Source organism: Magallana gigas, chromosome 4 (genome assembly GCF_963853765.1).
Source record: "Magallana gigas chromosome 4, xbMagGiga1.1, whole genome shotgun sequence".
NCBI lineage: Eukaryota > Metazoa > Mollusca > Bivalvia > Ostreida > Ostreidae > Magallana > Magallana gigas.
In genome coordinates, this window is record NC_088856.1 from 42,981,588 (window position 1) to 42,995,257 (window position 13,670).

At 31.7% G+C, this 13,670-nt stretch overlaps 2 protein-coding genes across 2 annotated transcripts; one reads left to right on the top strand and one right to left on the bottom strand.

Annotated features, from left to right (window-relative positions):
* Window positions 1-68: 68 nt before the first annotated feature.
* LOC105338154 (carbohydrate sulfotransferase 1) lies at window positions 69-3,220 on the top strand. Its single transcript, XM_020071385.3, has 4 exons — window positions 69-170; window positions 816-896; window positions 1,809-2,004; window positions 2,241-3,220. The coding sequence occupies exons 1-4, from the start codon at window positions 95-97 to the stop codon at window positions 3,034-3,036; spliced, it is 1,149 nt and encodes a 382-aa protein (XP_019926944.3). The 5' UTR covers window positions 69-94; the 3' UTR covers window positions 3,037-3,220.
* Window positions 3,221-5,896: 2,676 nt separating this feature from the next.
* On the bottom strand, window positions 5,897-10,299 carry LOC105338136 (fucolectin). Its single transcript, XM_011443131.4, has 3 exons — window positions 10,036-10,299; window positions 7,147-7,380; window positions 5,897-6,986 (listed from the first exon to the last, which is right to left on the bottom strand). The coding sequence occupies exons 1-3, from the start codon at window positions 10,112-10,114 to the stop codon at window positions 6,772-6,774; spliced, it is 528 nt and encodes a 175-aa protein (XP_011441433.4). The 5' UTR covers window positions 10,115-10,299; the 3' UTR covers window positions 5,897-6,771.
* Between the last annotated feature and the right edge of the window lie 3,371 nt (window positions 10,300-13,670).

Sequence of the window (13,670 nt, forward strand, 5' to 3'; positions counted from 1 at the left end):
GAATGGATGAAAGCTGGTCGATAAAATACATTCAGAATCATATAAAGATAATTTACGGAAACATCTGTTGACCGTTGAAAGGAAGGTGGTGGAAATGTTTGTCGAAGGTCAATTTCGATATTTAATTCTCGGAGTTTTCGGACTATTGGGTTTATGTTTTACCTTAGAAAGTAAGTTTCCTAAGTGTTGTACACAAGATTTTCTAATAAGTGTAATTATATGATTTCTTCAATAGTGTCCTAGTGTTGTACACCATGCCGCCGCCCCTCCCCCCTCCCCCGTATGAAAAGTTAGTCGGATTTGTCACTCAGTTTGTTTTATACAGCCATCTTCATAGCTTGGGCATCTGTGATTTTTATATAGACAATGATTAACTTCTTTTATACTTTGCGTGTTTCTAGGACTACATTTACGATCAATTACGCATTCGGTAAATGTACAAAGAACATATAATCAAATTTGAATATTGTTATTCTAAAGGCAAATGAGTTTTCTTGTGTTAAGTATATAAATGAACTTAATAACTTAAAAATACTAATACGTAACAAATGCAATATTTTTTTCTGATATATACTGTATTATCATACAGACTGACCGGAAGAGTTAAAATGTAAACATTATATTCGCTATAAGGTTTATTGCCGCAAACCGGGTTATTCCCCAGGAAGTACTAAATTATCACTTAAACTACAGGTCTAATGTATTGTTCAGAAAAAATTATCATATCGTCGTTAATAAAGACTCTGAAATTTAAAACATTTATGGTTAATAAAATATATTTGACACATATTTAATACAAATTTCATTATTTTTAGGGGAAGTACCAGTGTTTAAAACAAAAGAGATATTGGGCAACAAGCCATGCATTTCGAAAGCAAGACCATTACATTTATCTGGTATGTTTTACAATCATTTTATGGTTCTTTAAATAATAGTTATGTATAGAACATACACTTTCTCTAAATAGTTGCCTGGATTTCAAAAATAATGCACGAACCAGAGTCAACGTGTATGTACAACGAAACACATTGTGTTATTTTGTTGTGACTTTGTGTTTTGACTATAACAGTTGAAATTTGATTTGATTTGCCAAGTTCATCTAGCTGTTACGTTTCAGTGTTGTTTAGGCAATAAAGATAATCCCTGATGAATAGTGCATTTTGTTTGCTTTTTTTAACCCTGAATTGATTATATTTCAGCATGTTGCTGTTCAATCACAGAAAATTACCAAACTTTACTGGGTTTTTTTTCAAGAAATTATATACGATAGTCCTTTCCAAAGCAACTCGATTTTTTTAGCAGAATAAATCGCATTATGATCTTTTAATTTTTTCTAATTAGCGTCATATAAGAATTCGTCATGACTGTGGTACATGTAGCGATTCCTAATTACAAAATGTTAAATCATTAACAAGTTGTTCAAAACTTAATTAGAAACTGTCTTTTTGAACTCCTTGTCACTCTTAAAACTATTCTGGACCAAAATTAAAATTATGCATTAGGTCTTAATAACAAGATTTTATATATCTAAAAACTACTAGAAACCATTGAAGTCCAGCAAGACGGAATAGGTGGTACACTTGACTATCGCCCTTAATGTCTTGAGTTCGATTTTTGCTTCTTTAAGATTGTAAGTCGAAACACTGGCATGGGCGTGCACTATTACAGCATAGTATACAATTTATTTGTATTCTATGCGAAAAATAAATAGGTTTTGAATATATCGTGACAAACTTACCAGAAGCATAATAATTAAAAGTAATAGTCCATTTATAGACCGATCCCAAGTCTTCCTATTCTTAATATAGACGGTTATGACCCCAAGGACACCACGCCTATGCGACTCGTTGTGGCATACTTCAGGAGCGGATCCACTATGACTGCAGACCTCATACGCCATATTGATGATGACTTCTATCTCTTTGAGCCCCTGCACGACCTCTCCTCGGCGCTTCTTAAATTCAAAAACAAAACAAGCATTCAGTTCCTAAATGGAACTCGAAGGTTTGCCTTTTTCAATTAATTGATTTTAGAAAACTTTGAGAGAGCATTGCTTCATGATTTAACATAATTTTACTGTGAAAATGAAAATATGAACCATACATACATTGTATGTATCACTTTTAATTGTCCTGCATCTTGACAAAAGTACCAAATAAAAATTGAACATGTTGTACTAAACAATACAATACAACACCTCACGTTAATAATACTGATATATGCATCTTTTTTAATTTAAGGTACTTTTCAACTGGGGACATTGAAAAAATATATCCAGAGATGATATTCAATTGGTTTGCCTGTAACTTTAAAGACCTTGACTTGAATGGTCTAACTAATTCATTCATACCCTCATTTACACCCGAACATTCCGATTACATCAAGTGTGTTCGATTATTCCATGGAAAATTCTCTAGAATGAAGACAACAAAGAAATGTGTCCATTTGCTGCGCAAACGATGTTTGGCCGCCAAAACTCGGACTATTAAAACAATCCGATTCACAATGTCTATGACAGAAAAACTCCTAGCATGGTTACCAGGACTAAAAATTGTTCACTTAATACGAGACCCCCGTGGCATTTTAAATTCTCGTTTCGAGAAAAATGTTGAAGTCATGAATTTACAAGTGGCGGCAGAAGAACTATGTGACCAAATATCTTCAGATGTAACACTATATAATGACATTGAATCGTGTTACAAGGACAGAATGATGCGTGTTACCTATGAGGAAATGTGTCAATCTCCATTGATAATAGTTTCAAAGATTTATAGATTTCTAGGATCTCGTTTTACAGACCACGTCAAGGATTACATAGATCAAACTTTGAAGGGACCAATTAAGCACTGTGGATATTGTACAGATCGAGGAAACGCCCTGGCAAACGCCTATCGATGGTTAACTGTCATTGAAGAAGACTCTTTGAATGTCATTGACCAAAACTGTTCATTCTTGTACAAACAGTTTGGCTATTTTCATTTACAATATGATATTCTGGCCGACTTTAAAATTCATGGCAAAACAAGCAGAAGGTAAATCTAAAATTTCATATTTGTTAAGGGAATATTTTTTTGTTAATTTCATTAAATGACCAATGTGCTTTGCATTATGATTTATATTAAACAGTTCAGATGCATGTGAATATGTCACAGTTAAAAGCAAAACATTTTCATAAATTGGCATAGACATTTCATCAAGTTTAGGAACTTACAATTTACACTTCATATTTTTGTATTGGACGTCAAAGTATCAAAACCCTTTTTTGGAATTTTGATTAATTAATGCATACTATATACCTTAAAGACTAAACATGAATTTTGATTATCTGTAAATGATTTCCTTTAGAGTTAGATCCGTTTTAATAAGAACTTGGACTTTCGATGGGATGTTAACGTTTCTATCTAGTTTGGTCATCAAAAAAGCTGTCAGATATTGACCTTTCTTCTGATTTGCTAAGAGTAGAGAGGCTCGTTATTATTCATATTAGGCTATCAGAATCAGAAAGGTTTTTCCAATGATTTGCTCTGTTGTGTGAAATTACTGTTTTAATTGAAATAGACAGCCCTGGATGAAGTCAGACAATTGTCATTGCGTTATTCAAAGTATTCATATCTAACAGGCAATGACTGGACAATTAACCATGAGTAGACACCGCTTTCATCTAATCGGAGTTCGTAACATACTGCCCAAAGGTTATTAAAATCATTTTATTTGTAAGCGTTTGCAAATTTGAATCAGGATCAGGTTTATCTTATTAAAGAAGACCTGAACAAATCAACTAATTTCAACGAACCTGTACATCTAACGTGGTACATTGCACATTTATTGCATAATGATGACGGATAAAAAATATTCCTCCAAGATATATTAAGATGGCATCACCGGAAGAATTTTTTATTTTTCTTGTGAAATAAATCGTCATTTTTTCGGAATATTCATGCAATATTTTTTTTATTTTATCGAGCAACATACGATTATAATTATACTAAATTCGTTGAGTTAAATAGTTTTTAACATAAATGTGTGATTGTCTATGTTATTTTATATCTTTCTGTTACAAACTCGAATCATGCATACAAATAGCTAGATTTCTTTTCTGAATTATGTAGAATTGAAATAATCAAATATTTAGATTTAGGGTATTCCACTCCTCAATGTTCTTGTATCAAGAATTTCTTGAGAAGTGTATCATTGAAATCTGTAGACAAAACATACTTAAAAGATACAAAGATAATGCGAGGTCAGTGTTCATCCCTCGGAGTTATGGTCAATTTAATTTGACCTGCGATTTCAGCCTGATTAGGATTTCTTGTCAGATTTTTTTATGAAGCAAACTTATTTCTTTAATGATACACAATGGTCACACTGAATATAGGATTTTTGCACCTAAAGTATTCATTTTCTACAATAGTTACTATTGGATTTGAAATAAAAACATTTTGAATATCAAGAATTTTATAAGATCAATTCAATTTGCCTAGATATGTATTCAGTATCATTTTGATATCATAAAACATGGGGTCAGTGATGTCAAATTTTAGATATATGGCTTCAAAGGTAAAATTCATGCAAAATTTAGCTTTAACAAATTCAGACATTTTCTATATCTTTGCATGATGTTATGCTAAATGTGTATCACTTTCTCAAAATTCAATTTTGTACATGTCACACAGAACCTATAGAACATGTCACAAACTTATCAAATGTTAAAAATGTGAAGAATGAATAAAGTATAAAGAAAAGAAAGGTATAATGAATTTCATAAAATTGCTTGTTTCTGTCATTTTTGTCTATAAAACCTTCCGCACGAAAAAATAGTTCCCCCAAGACTTGTTTGTTGCTTGAATTCAAATTGATTTTCTTTATGAATGTTGTGTAATTATGAAATAATGATCTTTCTTTGATGATCTAATATATAAAATTATATTTATTTAAGATATTATAATGATCATCTGCGCAATGAAATCAAAACGTGAGGAGTGATTTACCTTAATCATTTTATTATACATTGTATGTTCATTTGGGCTTTTTCATACGAAGAGATTGATAATAATTTTTATTCCTTACGAGACACGAGGTTTTCTTAGCCCTGTCGCGTGACTCTCGAGACCAATTTGCTGAAGCGTTACATAGAGTAATCATATTATGCTATTATAATAAACTACACTATTTTATATATTTTCAAAATGGTGGTGTTGTTCAAACAGACAGCAAATTGTTTTCTTCTGAAAAAATAGTCCAAACATAACCAAAACTAATTAACACTATTGTCATTTACAAACAATTAGTGCGTTCATGAAAATTGTGAAGTCTTTTTCAGGTCATGTTCAGTGTATGACTAATAGAGTTTCAGTAACAGGGACTAAAAATCCGTCGACCTGTCAAGCATGTCATCCCCACACCTCTCGGCCTGTCAACTTGTCTACTTTTAGTTCTGGATACATATTGACCCGTCTACCTTAAACTAGTCGATTTAACTACCTTAAAACCTGTCAATGCGTCAAAATGTTCACCTTAAACTTGTCGATCAAACTACTTTTCAACCTGTCAATCTGTCTCCCTATACCTGCCAACCCGTTGACGTGTAGAATTTACAACAATTAAACCTGTCAATTCGTCGACATGTCAACAAGTAGACCTGTCAAGCTGTATACATGCAAACCTATTTACCTTGTGTATATGTCAATTCCTGTATTAATTTGATTAAAGTCGTAACTATTTGTTGGTGTTTATTTGAATGGGAACGCTCGGCTAGTAAAAGGATTGAAAAAACCTTATTTTCGGCCTTTGTGTCTGAGACTTATTGGCTTGAAAGAAAACAAGTTGAATGCTATAATGATTTTAATGTAAAAACAAAACAACAACTCTTATAATACATATCTATCAAAACCTAAAAAGTAAAAACACAATAACTTATTACAATAACTATTTTTCATCATACTACACCACTCCTTTAGTTGCTTTAACTTCCAACACAAATTAAAATCAATATTTTACATGTACAATATTGATTAACACAAAGATGATAAAACATAAATGTACGCCATGAAAGAAAACAAGTTGAATGTCGAATGAAATAGCAATTGATGTTGTCAGGGCGCGTTCAGCCATTTCATATCCCAGAACCAGTTTCCCTGACGTTTCTATAACTTGTTTACTTTTTCGGTAACCACGTGACTTGATTGCATGTGGTCATAGTGTGATCAGTGTTTCAAGATTTTTTTTTATCAAAATTCATTTCTACCTAATTCTTATTAAGCTACTACATATAAATCGTATTTGTAATGCAATATCCCAGTCTTGTCCAAAGTCGATCAACGAGAATTAACCCAAATTAAACGTTGATATCTTTGTTATTTTTAAAGACCATAGACCACTTACATACAGTTATTTCTTTGAAATATCCAAACAATATCTTATAAAATATTATAATTTTTTACTACCATTGCATAAGATTTTTATTTTCATACAGTTTACCTAATTTTGTTGGTATATCACCCGACAACAATAGTATTCATTATTATTGAATATTTTCTTTAAAACATCTTACCAATTATACGAAACCCATTAAGACGAGCCAAATGTTTAATATATATCGATATACGGTAACAATTAAACTAATATATTAGCATCTCTAACAAATTCAACTAAGACATAACCAATTCTAATATTAAGACCTTTACCCTACACACGTCAACTTCGTAGAGAGTTAGATAGTGGTATAGTTTGGATATGTTAATGTATCTCCCCCATGGTATTGTAGGATTAAGATTAGACCTTAACACCAAACACGTCAACCTCACATAGACTGAGATACTCGGTTGTCATGGAAATCTTCACGTGTCTCCCAAACGGTGAAGTAGGACAGTCGATGGCGACCAGCTGTGACAAACTTCCGGGACCAGCAAAGAAACCACAGGGAGTGTTGATGTCAGATTCTGTCAGCCCTACAGTGACTGTAACATCTCGCAGCCGGTCGGACAAATCTAATATAGGACAAATAATATGCAGGTGTTTCAAAATGTAGTTAAGATATGTGAAATATTGATTTAAAGAAATACATTGTTAAATCACTTTTATTTCTCTCTTAACAGTATAAAATTAAACGTTATTTTTAATGGCGTTTCTGTGTACGCCTACATATACCTATTCCATGCATATCCATTCCCCTGTTGAGTATTCGGACAATTGTAATGCAATACACAGCCTGCAGATCCACCCTCCACCAAGGATTTGTATCAGCTGTATCGGTGTGTGAACACAAGTCTTGGATAATGTCTGTACCCCTGTTGCCATCCACCGCCGACTCGGCTGCATAGTTAAGATACATTGAAGACTGTGCGGCAGGTTTTCCCAATGCAATATCCGAAAGAACTGGCACTAATATAATTAAAGAAGGGAAATTATAGTTATGATTAGTTATAATTACAAAAATCAATAACATTACAACACAATGACCTTGTAAAACGGAAAACGGTTTTACTTCGAGAGCTAGGTTTGTTTTAAATATTTTTTTCTGAAATAAAATCTACCTTCATTTTCTGTATAAAACACACACACAAATTACTTTTTTTTTTTTTTGAGACTTGAGTTATTCAATTATTTGTCCACAAAAGTGAGTGAAATCATCAGTAATGTCACTAAGTTGAAATGAAATTTTAAACAGCGGAAACATGTCAGTGACATATCAAAAGGAACAACTAATTTATTTATTGAATAAAACATGGACATTATGCATGGCAAGGCTTACCAATTACTTAATGTATTTTTAATTGATCGTTTTATTTCACTCTAAATTAATGGTTTTTTTTGGAATTCTTAAACGCAGGACTTGAATGTTAGTTTCAGTCTAATCTGTTTCATCTAATTTTTATCTGCCTTTTATACCAAATCCAAACAACCCTTCAAGTTCCTGTTGAAACTTTTTCAGAGGATTCAAAACTACCTCTTATTCTGTAAGAAACATTTAAAGCATGGTTACGTTTTACTATTTATCCATTTATTCTCCGAATTGAATGATAATTTGGAATATTAAAAGTCACGTGATTTTGCAAGCCGAATTTTATTAATATCAAAATCTTGTCTCGAAATTCTAATTCTAGATTAACACATATACACAGATCATCTACGACATCAATGTTCATCCATATGCATTCAAAATTCCGTTCCTCTTTACATTAAAAAATCTTCATTCTTACAAATAAGCTATTAAACACTGTGCCGGATAATTATGCCGGTGCCAAGGTGGCATTTTTGCACCCGCTTAAGATGCAGCTTCGGAAAAATCCATGTATACCAAATGATAGACAATTGTCTAGAGAGTATATAACCACTTTTGTTTTTAGTGTGTCTCACCTGACAGGTGAGAAATTTACCTTTAAAAATTAATATCCCATCGGAAAATGATTATTCCCATAGGAGAATTGACTCTCCTACAGGAAATATTGACAATCCTATAGGATTTTTAAAAAGTCCTGTAGGAATTATATTTCCTATAGGAGAATGGTAATTCCTGTAGGAATTTGATTCAGACATGTAGTTTTCCTGTAGGATATTAAGTTTTCCTATCGGATTTTATCAAATCCTATCGGAATTGAAATTCCTATAGGAAGTTCTTGTATTCCGATAGGAAATTTCAAATTACCTATAGGAATATTGATTTTCCTATGGAAAAAATATTTTCCTATAGGAATTTATTTTTGAAAGGTAAATATCTTACCTGACAGGTGAGATACACTGATAACAAAGGTGGTTGTTAACTCTTTAAGCAATGGTCTATCAAATGGCATATTTGAATTTTTCGATATATGCAGCTTAAGCGGGTGCAAAAATGCCACCTTGGCACTGGCATAATTATCCGGCACAGTGTTATTAATTGTATTTGTCAAATTTCATAAGAAGATGCATATGAAAGCCACCGGGTATTGAAAACATAATCATTTTTTCTTTTGTCAAGAACCATATAACTTGATTGGGTAATTGGACTATACATACGTCGTGAGGGACAGCGTGCAATCATGACGGATTTAATAATGAGCGATTTTTTTCCAGATTTTATGGTAAAAGCAAAGACATACATTATTTTGTTGAATAGCTCATTTCATTAGAAAAATCTTTAAAACAGAAATAGACTGTATACAAGTCTATGTTTTAAATTCATTGAAATACATCTATGTAATTAAACGTTTTAAATATAATTTTTGAGGCATTTATACTACCGTTACTAAAATAATGGACTCGACGTTATCAGTGCTTTAATACAGATAAACGGGAGAGAACTGTCTTTTGTTTTAGATATCATAAACATCGAACCTTACTAATTTGTTTTCCAATTACTGGAACTTTTTCAATTAGCGTTAATTAATCGATTGTTTGTTTTAAGTATTTGCCATGACCAGAGCTTCCGTTTCTTACATAAAATTTAGTAAGTGGAGTGGATCCATATTTCTTTACGGTTATAGAAAAACACAAGTATTACAGAGGATCTTGCTGTCCTTCAATATACTTCGAATTAAAAAAAAATGTAAAGAAAACAAAAAACATGTAAAGGAACATGATGAGGGTAGCAACCAGCAGTGTCTTTGAATGTTTGCATGAACTTTGATTACGCAGGTGTTTGATATAATTTGCTTATTTGGTGATTCAAACTCTGACTAAAAGCAGCCAACAGAGAAAAAAATATTCTACATACAAACAATACACATTTGTCAATCATATTAAAAGAATTGTCGGGGGAATGATGACACCATCTGACCCCTTGGGCGGACACTCTTTTCCCCGATCTCTGCCTATAACTGGCTGTAAATTAAATTCTTTTTTCCTCAGTATGTGTTTAGTCTACTCAATCAAACTGTGCGTGCACAGGTTAAAGTCTTATTACAGCTATGACGAAAATGAACACTGGTCTCCGTAATTTAAAAAAAAAAAATAAACTATAATCATAAAAATGCCCTCTCCGAAGTGGATGGTCTTGACCTACCAACTGCTTGCAACAAATTTATCGTTAGCTACGCTACTTTACTCACACGCCTTTACCTTGTACTGTATAGTGCTCCCAATTGTTTTCTTCTTGAAATGTTTGAGATTCGTTTGAACATCTCTCAGAGTACAGCATACATCTGTTGGTATATTTGTTCCAGGCATAAGACCAGCACTTATCCTTATGTTCTGTACACTTTGTTCCACACGACAGTCTGCTGCCCAACAAAAGATCCAGCAATCTCAACTCCTCCCGAGCAACGCCATTCAGATTTGGACATCTGATGAACTCTCTCCCATGTATACGAAACAAACAAAGAGACAAAAGACTTGTATTATCTTCAACATGACTTACGGATTGCAAATTTAAAAAAAAACATAAAAGACTCGTTTAGCAAAAGTTAATTAGGAATCTCTTCACTGAGTAATCACTACGGTTAACTAAGAAGGAAAATTATTTTAAAATTATTTATTATTTATTGAAATTTCGCGGAAATGGTGCAAAATAAACTACAACTATTACTAATCAAAATCAATTATTAAATGTTGCGTAAAATACGAAGGTATGTGAAACAAACATATTTTATATATTTTTATTAGCATTCTCGTCTTAATTATGAATAAACGCAATCAATTCTATCAGAATTATTTGACGCACCGCGGTCAGAGATCTATTGGATATATGACTCGGCACAGACAGGCTCATAGCTGACATGGACTCAATCATACGATCTATCATTATACATTTAATGTACATGTATGTACTTAAATCAATTTCTGTAATATGTACATTATAATAAAAGAGAGAGAGGGAGAGAGAGAGAATTAAATTTGTTAGAACATGTTTATCTTGCATGAAATATTTTCTAAATCTAATTCATATCATAATGAAATAAAACATTAACAAAATTTAAACATGACTCAGTTTTTTTTTTATCTATATTTGATTTATCTACGATTTATAGTCTTTTTCAAATATTTTGTTCATAGTTTTGATAAATATGAACAAGGAATTGATTCACTGATGTAAATAACTTTTTATAAAAAAAAAAAAAACAAACAAACAAATAAAAACGTGTTGTTGTTATTAAAACTGGACATAATTTATTAAATATTCAAAAATTAAATGAATTTGTGCACAACTAATTTTAAACTTGAAACATGAAAAATACAAAACAAAATTTGTACATATATATATAGACCACATATTCTTATTTGAAATGTCTTTTAAATTATTGTATAAACACAAGCCTATGCATTTAAAAGTAATTGAAAATGCATGATATTTTTGGAATGTATTTAAATATACATGTATTAATTTACTTTTAATTAACGACAGAGCGCATCAAACAACTTTGTAATGGAATTAACTACGCTCAATTATGTACAAAGGTTTTTTTTTTAATAAACCACCCCTGACCTGTACACATAAATATTTCATTTTATACTGAAGTTATACATTAGCCAAAATTTGTAAAACCTACGTATATTGATTAATAAAACTTCTCTAAAATATTAAACTGCACAACAACTGCTTGAATCTTGCAAAATCAACAATACATTATCTAATTTTTTTTCTTAAATTAATGTTTGTCTTGGCAGTATATCCTCATACCAAAATGAAAACAACAAAAATAATTATTAATAACTAGCTAAACAATTGATGGTTTTCACAAATTTCCCGATGAGTAATACTGATCGATATACCCAACAATATACTGGATTCACTCTATGTGTTGAACATTCAAGGCGTAGAAGATTTTGAATGCTTAATAATTAAAATTCTTGAAAAGTATCAATAAATCTTAAAATGGGGATATACTGATTTCACTCTTCAATTTTGTATTGGAGTTTCTTTCTTACAGGCTGCTGTACATATATTTTTTTAATTTTTCTAGCGATAAGCGTTAGGTGTTTCTCATAGAAATAAAAACATTTTTTTTTTCAATATTTCATTGTTTAACCTATCCATGGGGTTTCCAATAGAATACTGTGTCGATAAATATTTCTATTTACTCTTCGATTATTTGTTAATGCTTGATGCACAGACCAGTAGCCATTAAACAGTATTTTAACGGCTCCTTACCAGGGCAAAGAACGTCAACAAGCTCCGTCTTATGATCAGTTTGAGCTCATATGCAAATACATGTAGTGCTTACATAAAAGATGTTTTAATCAGTCATATTAAGTTACCACAAATAAAACAGAACATATTACACAATCCAAACACTGCATAAATTTCATCGGTAAAACTCTATTATCGGTTAATCAATCGTAAAATGGCTCACCTACTGTATGGCGTAGATATAAATAAGATGATTTTAATTAGATAACTATGTATTCTTTTAATGTGCAAAAATGCTTATTTATTATTTGTGTATGTAGTAGTTACCCCATATAATATTGTTGGTTATGTGCAGATACCCGATGGGCGTGGTCTTAATGACACGAGGGAGCGTAGCTCCCGAGTGTCGTTATGACCACGCCCATCGGGTATCTGTACATAATCAACAATATTATATGGGGTAAGTTACTTGTACCATAGTTTACGATTATTCATTATATCTTATTATTATAGTTATATCGGGAGTGCACTTGCCTCTAAACAAAACGGTGCCAATGCGCTGGTCTTTATATATGTACAATGTACTTCGTGAATTTCAAAAATGACTTTCTATCCCCGACAAAGATTAATGATTCTTCACTAAAAAAAAAAGTCATTGTTTTAATGAATAGATCGACATTTCATTGTTATATTTTTATTTCATATTCATTCATTTTCCGACCTATAGTATTGATATTTGCTTCAAAGAATAAAATCTTTTAACACAATTTCATATGTACGAACCCTACATGCTTCTGTTTAAACAATTGAAATCAAATTTAAATTGATGAATGTAATTAGTTTTTCAAATTCTTATTTGATACTCTGTATCAATGTATGTTTTTTAAAAGTGGCTGAAAAATCATGTACATATATATTTTGAACAAAATCAATCAATAAGCAAAAAAAAAAATTATTTGAGAAATGTATGTCGCGAAACCGTGAGTGGTTTATGTCTAATTCGATTGGCTACCGCTATCCACTCTGTTCAAAAAACAAGTTTTCTATTCAAACACTTTCCTATCACGTGATTGACTTTCTATAAAACCTTTAAACAGGATACCTCTAGTTTATTTAACACGCGTTTCTCTACTTGTCCGCACACATGGTGAGGAATATTAAAATAGAGTCTTTCTGACAAAGCCATTGCCGATATTGTTTTGTCTCGAGCTAAAATTGAGATTTATTCGACGAACTAAGTTAGTCGAGTCATTTATCCATATTGAGTTTTTGGCAATTTGATCTGGAGGAACATCTTACTGTGGAGTATTATGGATGCGCTAAAAACAACTTTGTTGATGCTGTTTTTACTCGCGATAGTGGGCGGAGTTAAAAAAAAGTGTGGGGTATTACATATAACCCACACTTTTTACAATAGAAAAAAAAAGCCAAGCTATGGTACAAAGAATAGAACCTTCTTGTCTTAAGCGATAACTTTAAAAGAGACGCACGGCGTTTAACGTATTGATTTCTCATAACGATGTACCCTTGATGGTCGCATCATTAAACAAGATTTTTAGAAATGAAATAAATTTCTGGAAAACAGGCCCATTAGGATATGTTATCGTATGAATGTTTAATGTTTCGA

Bases quoted from the DNA above. Each gene is read 5' to 3' on its own strand.
- LOC105338154 (XM_020071385.3), top strand. From the start codon at position 95: ATGTTTGTCGAAGGTCAATTTCGATATTTAATTCTCGGAGTTTTCGGA. The intron at 171-815 runs GTAAGTTTCCTA...CATTATTTTTAG, and splicing joins TTTATGTTTTACCTTAGAAA to GGGAAGTACCAGTGTTTAAA. The intron at 897-1,808 runs GTATGTTTTACA...TTCTTAATATAG, and splicing joins AAGACCATTACATTTATCTG to ACGGTTATGACCCCAAGGAC.
- LOC105338136 (XM_011443131.4), bottom strand. From the start codon at position 10,114: ATGCTGTACTCTGAGAGATGTTCAAACGAATCTCAAACATTTCAAGAA. The intron at 7,381-10,035 runs GTAAAGGCGTGT...TAATTATATTAG, and splicing joins GGAGCACTATACAGTACAAG to TGCCAGTTCTTTCGGATATT. The intron at 6,987-7,146 runs GTATATGTAGGC...GTCCTATATTAG, and splicing joins AATGGATATGCATGGAATAG to ATTTGTCCGACCGGCTGCGA.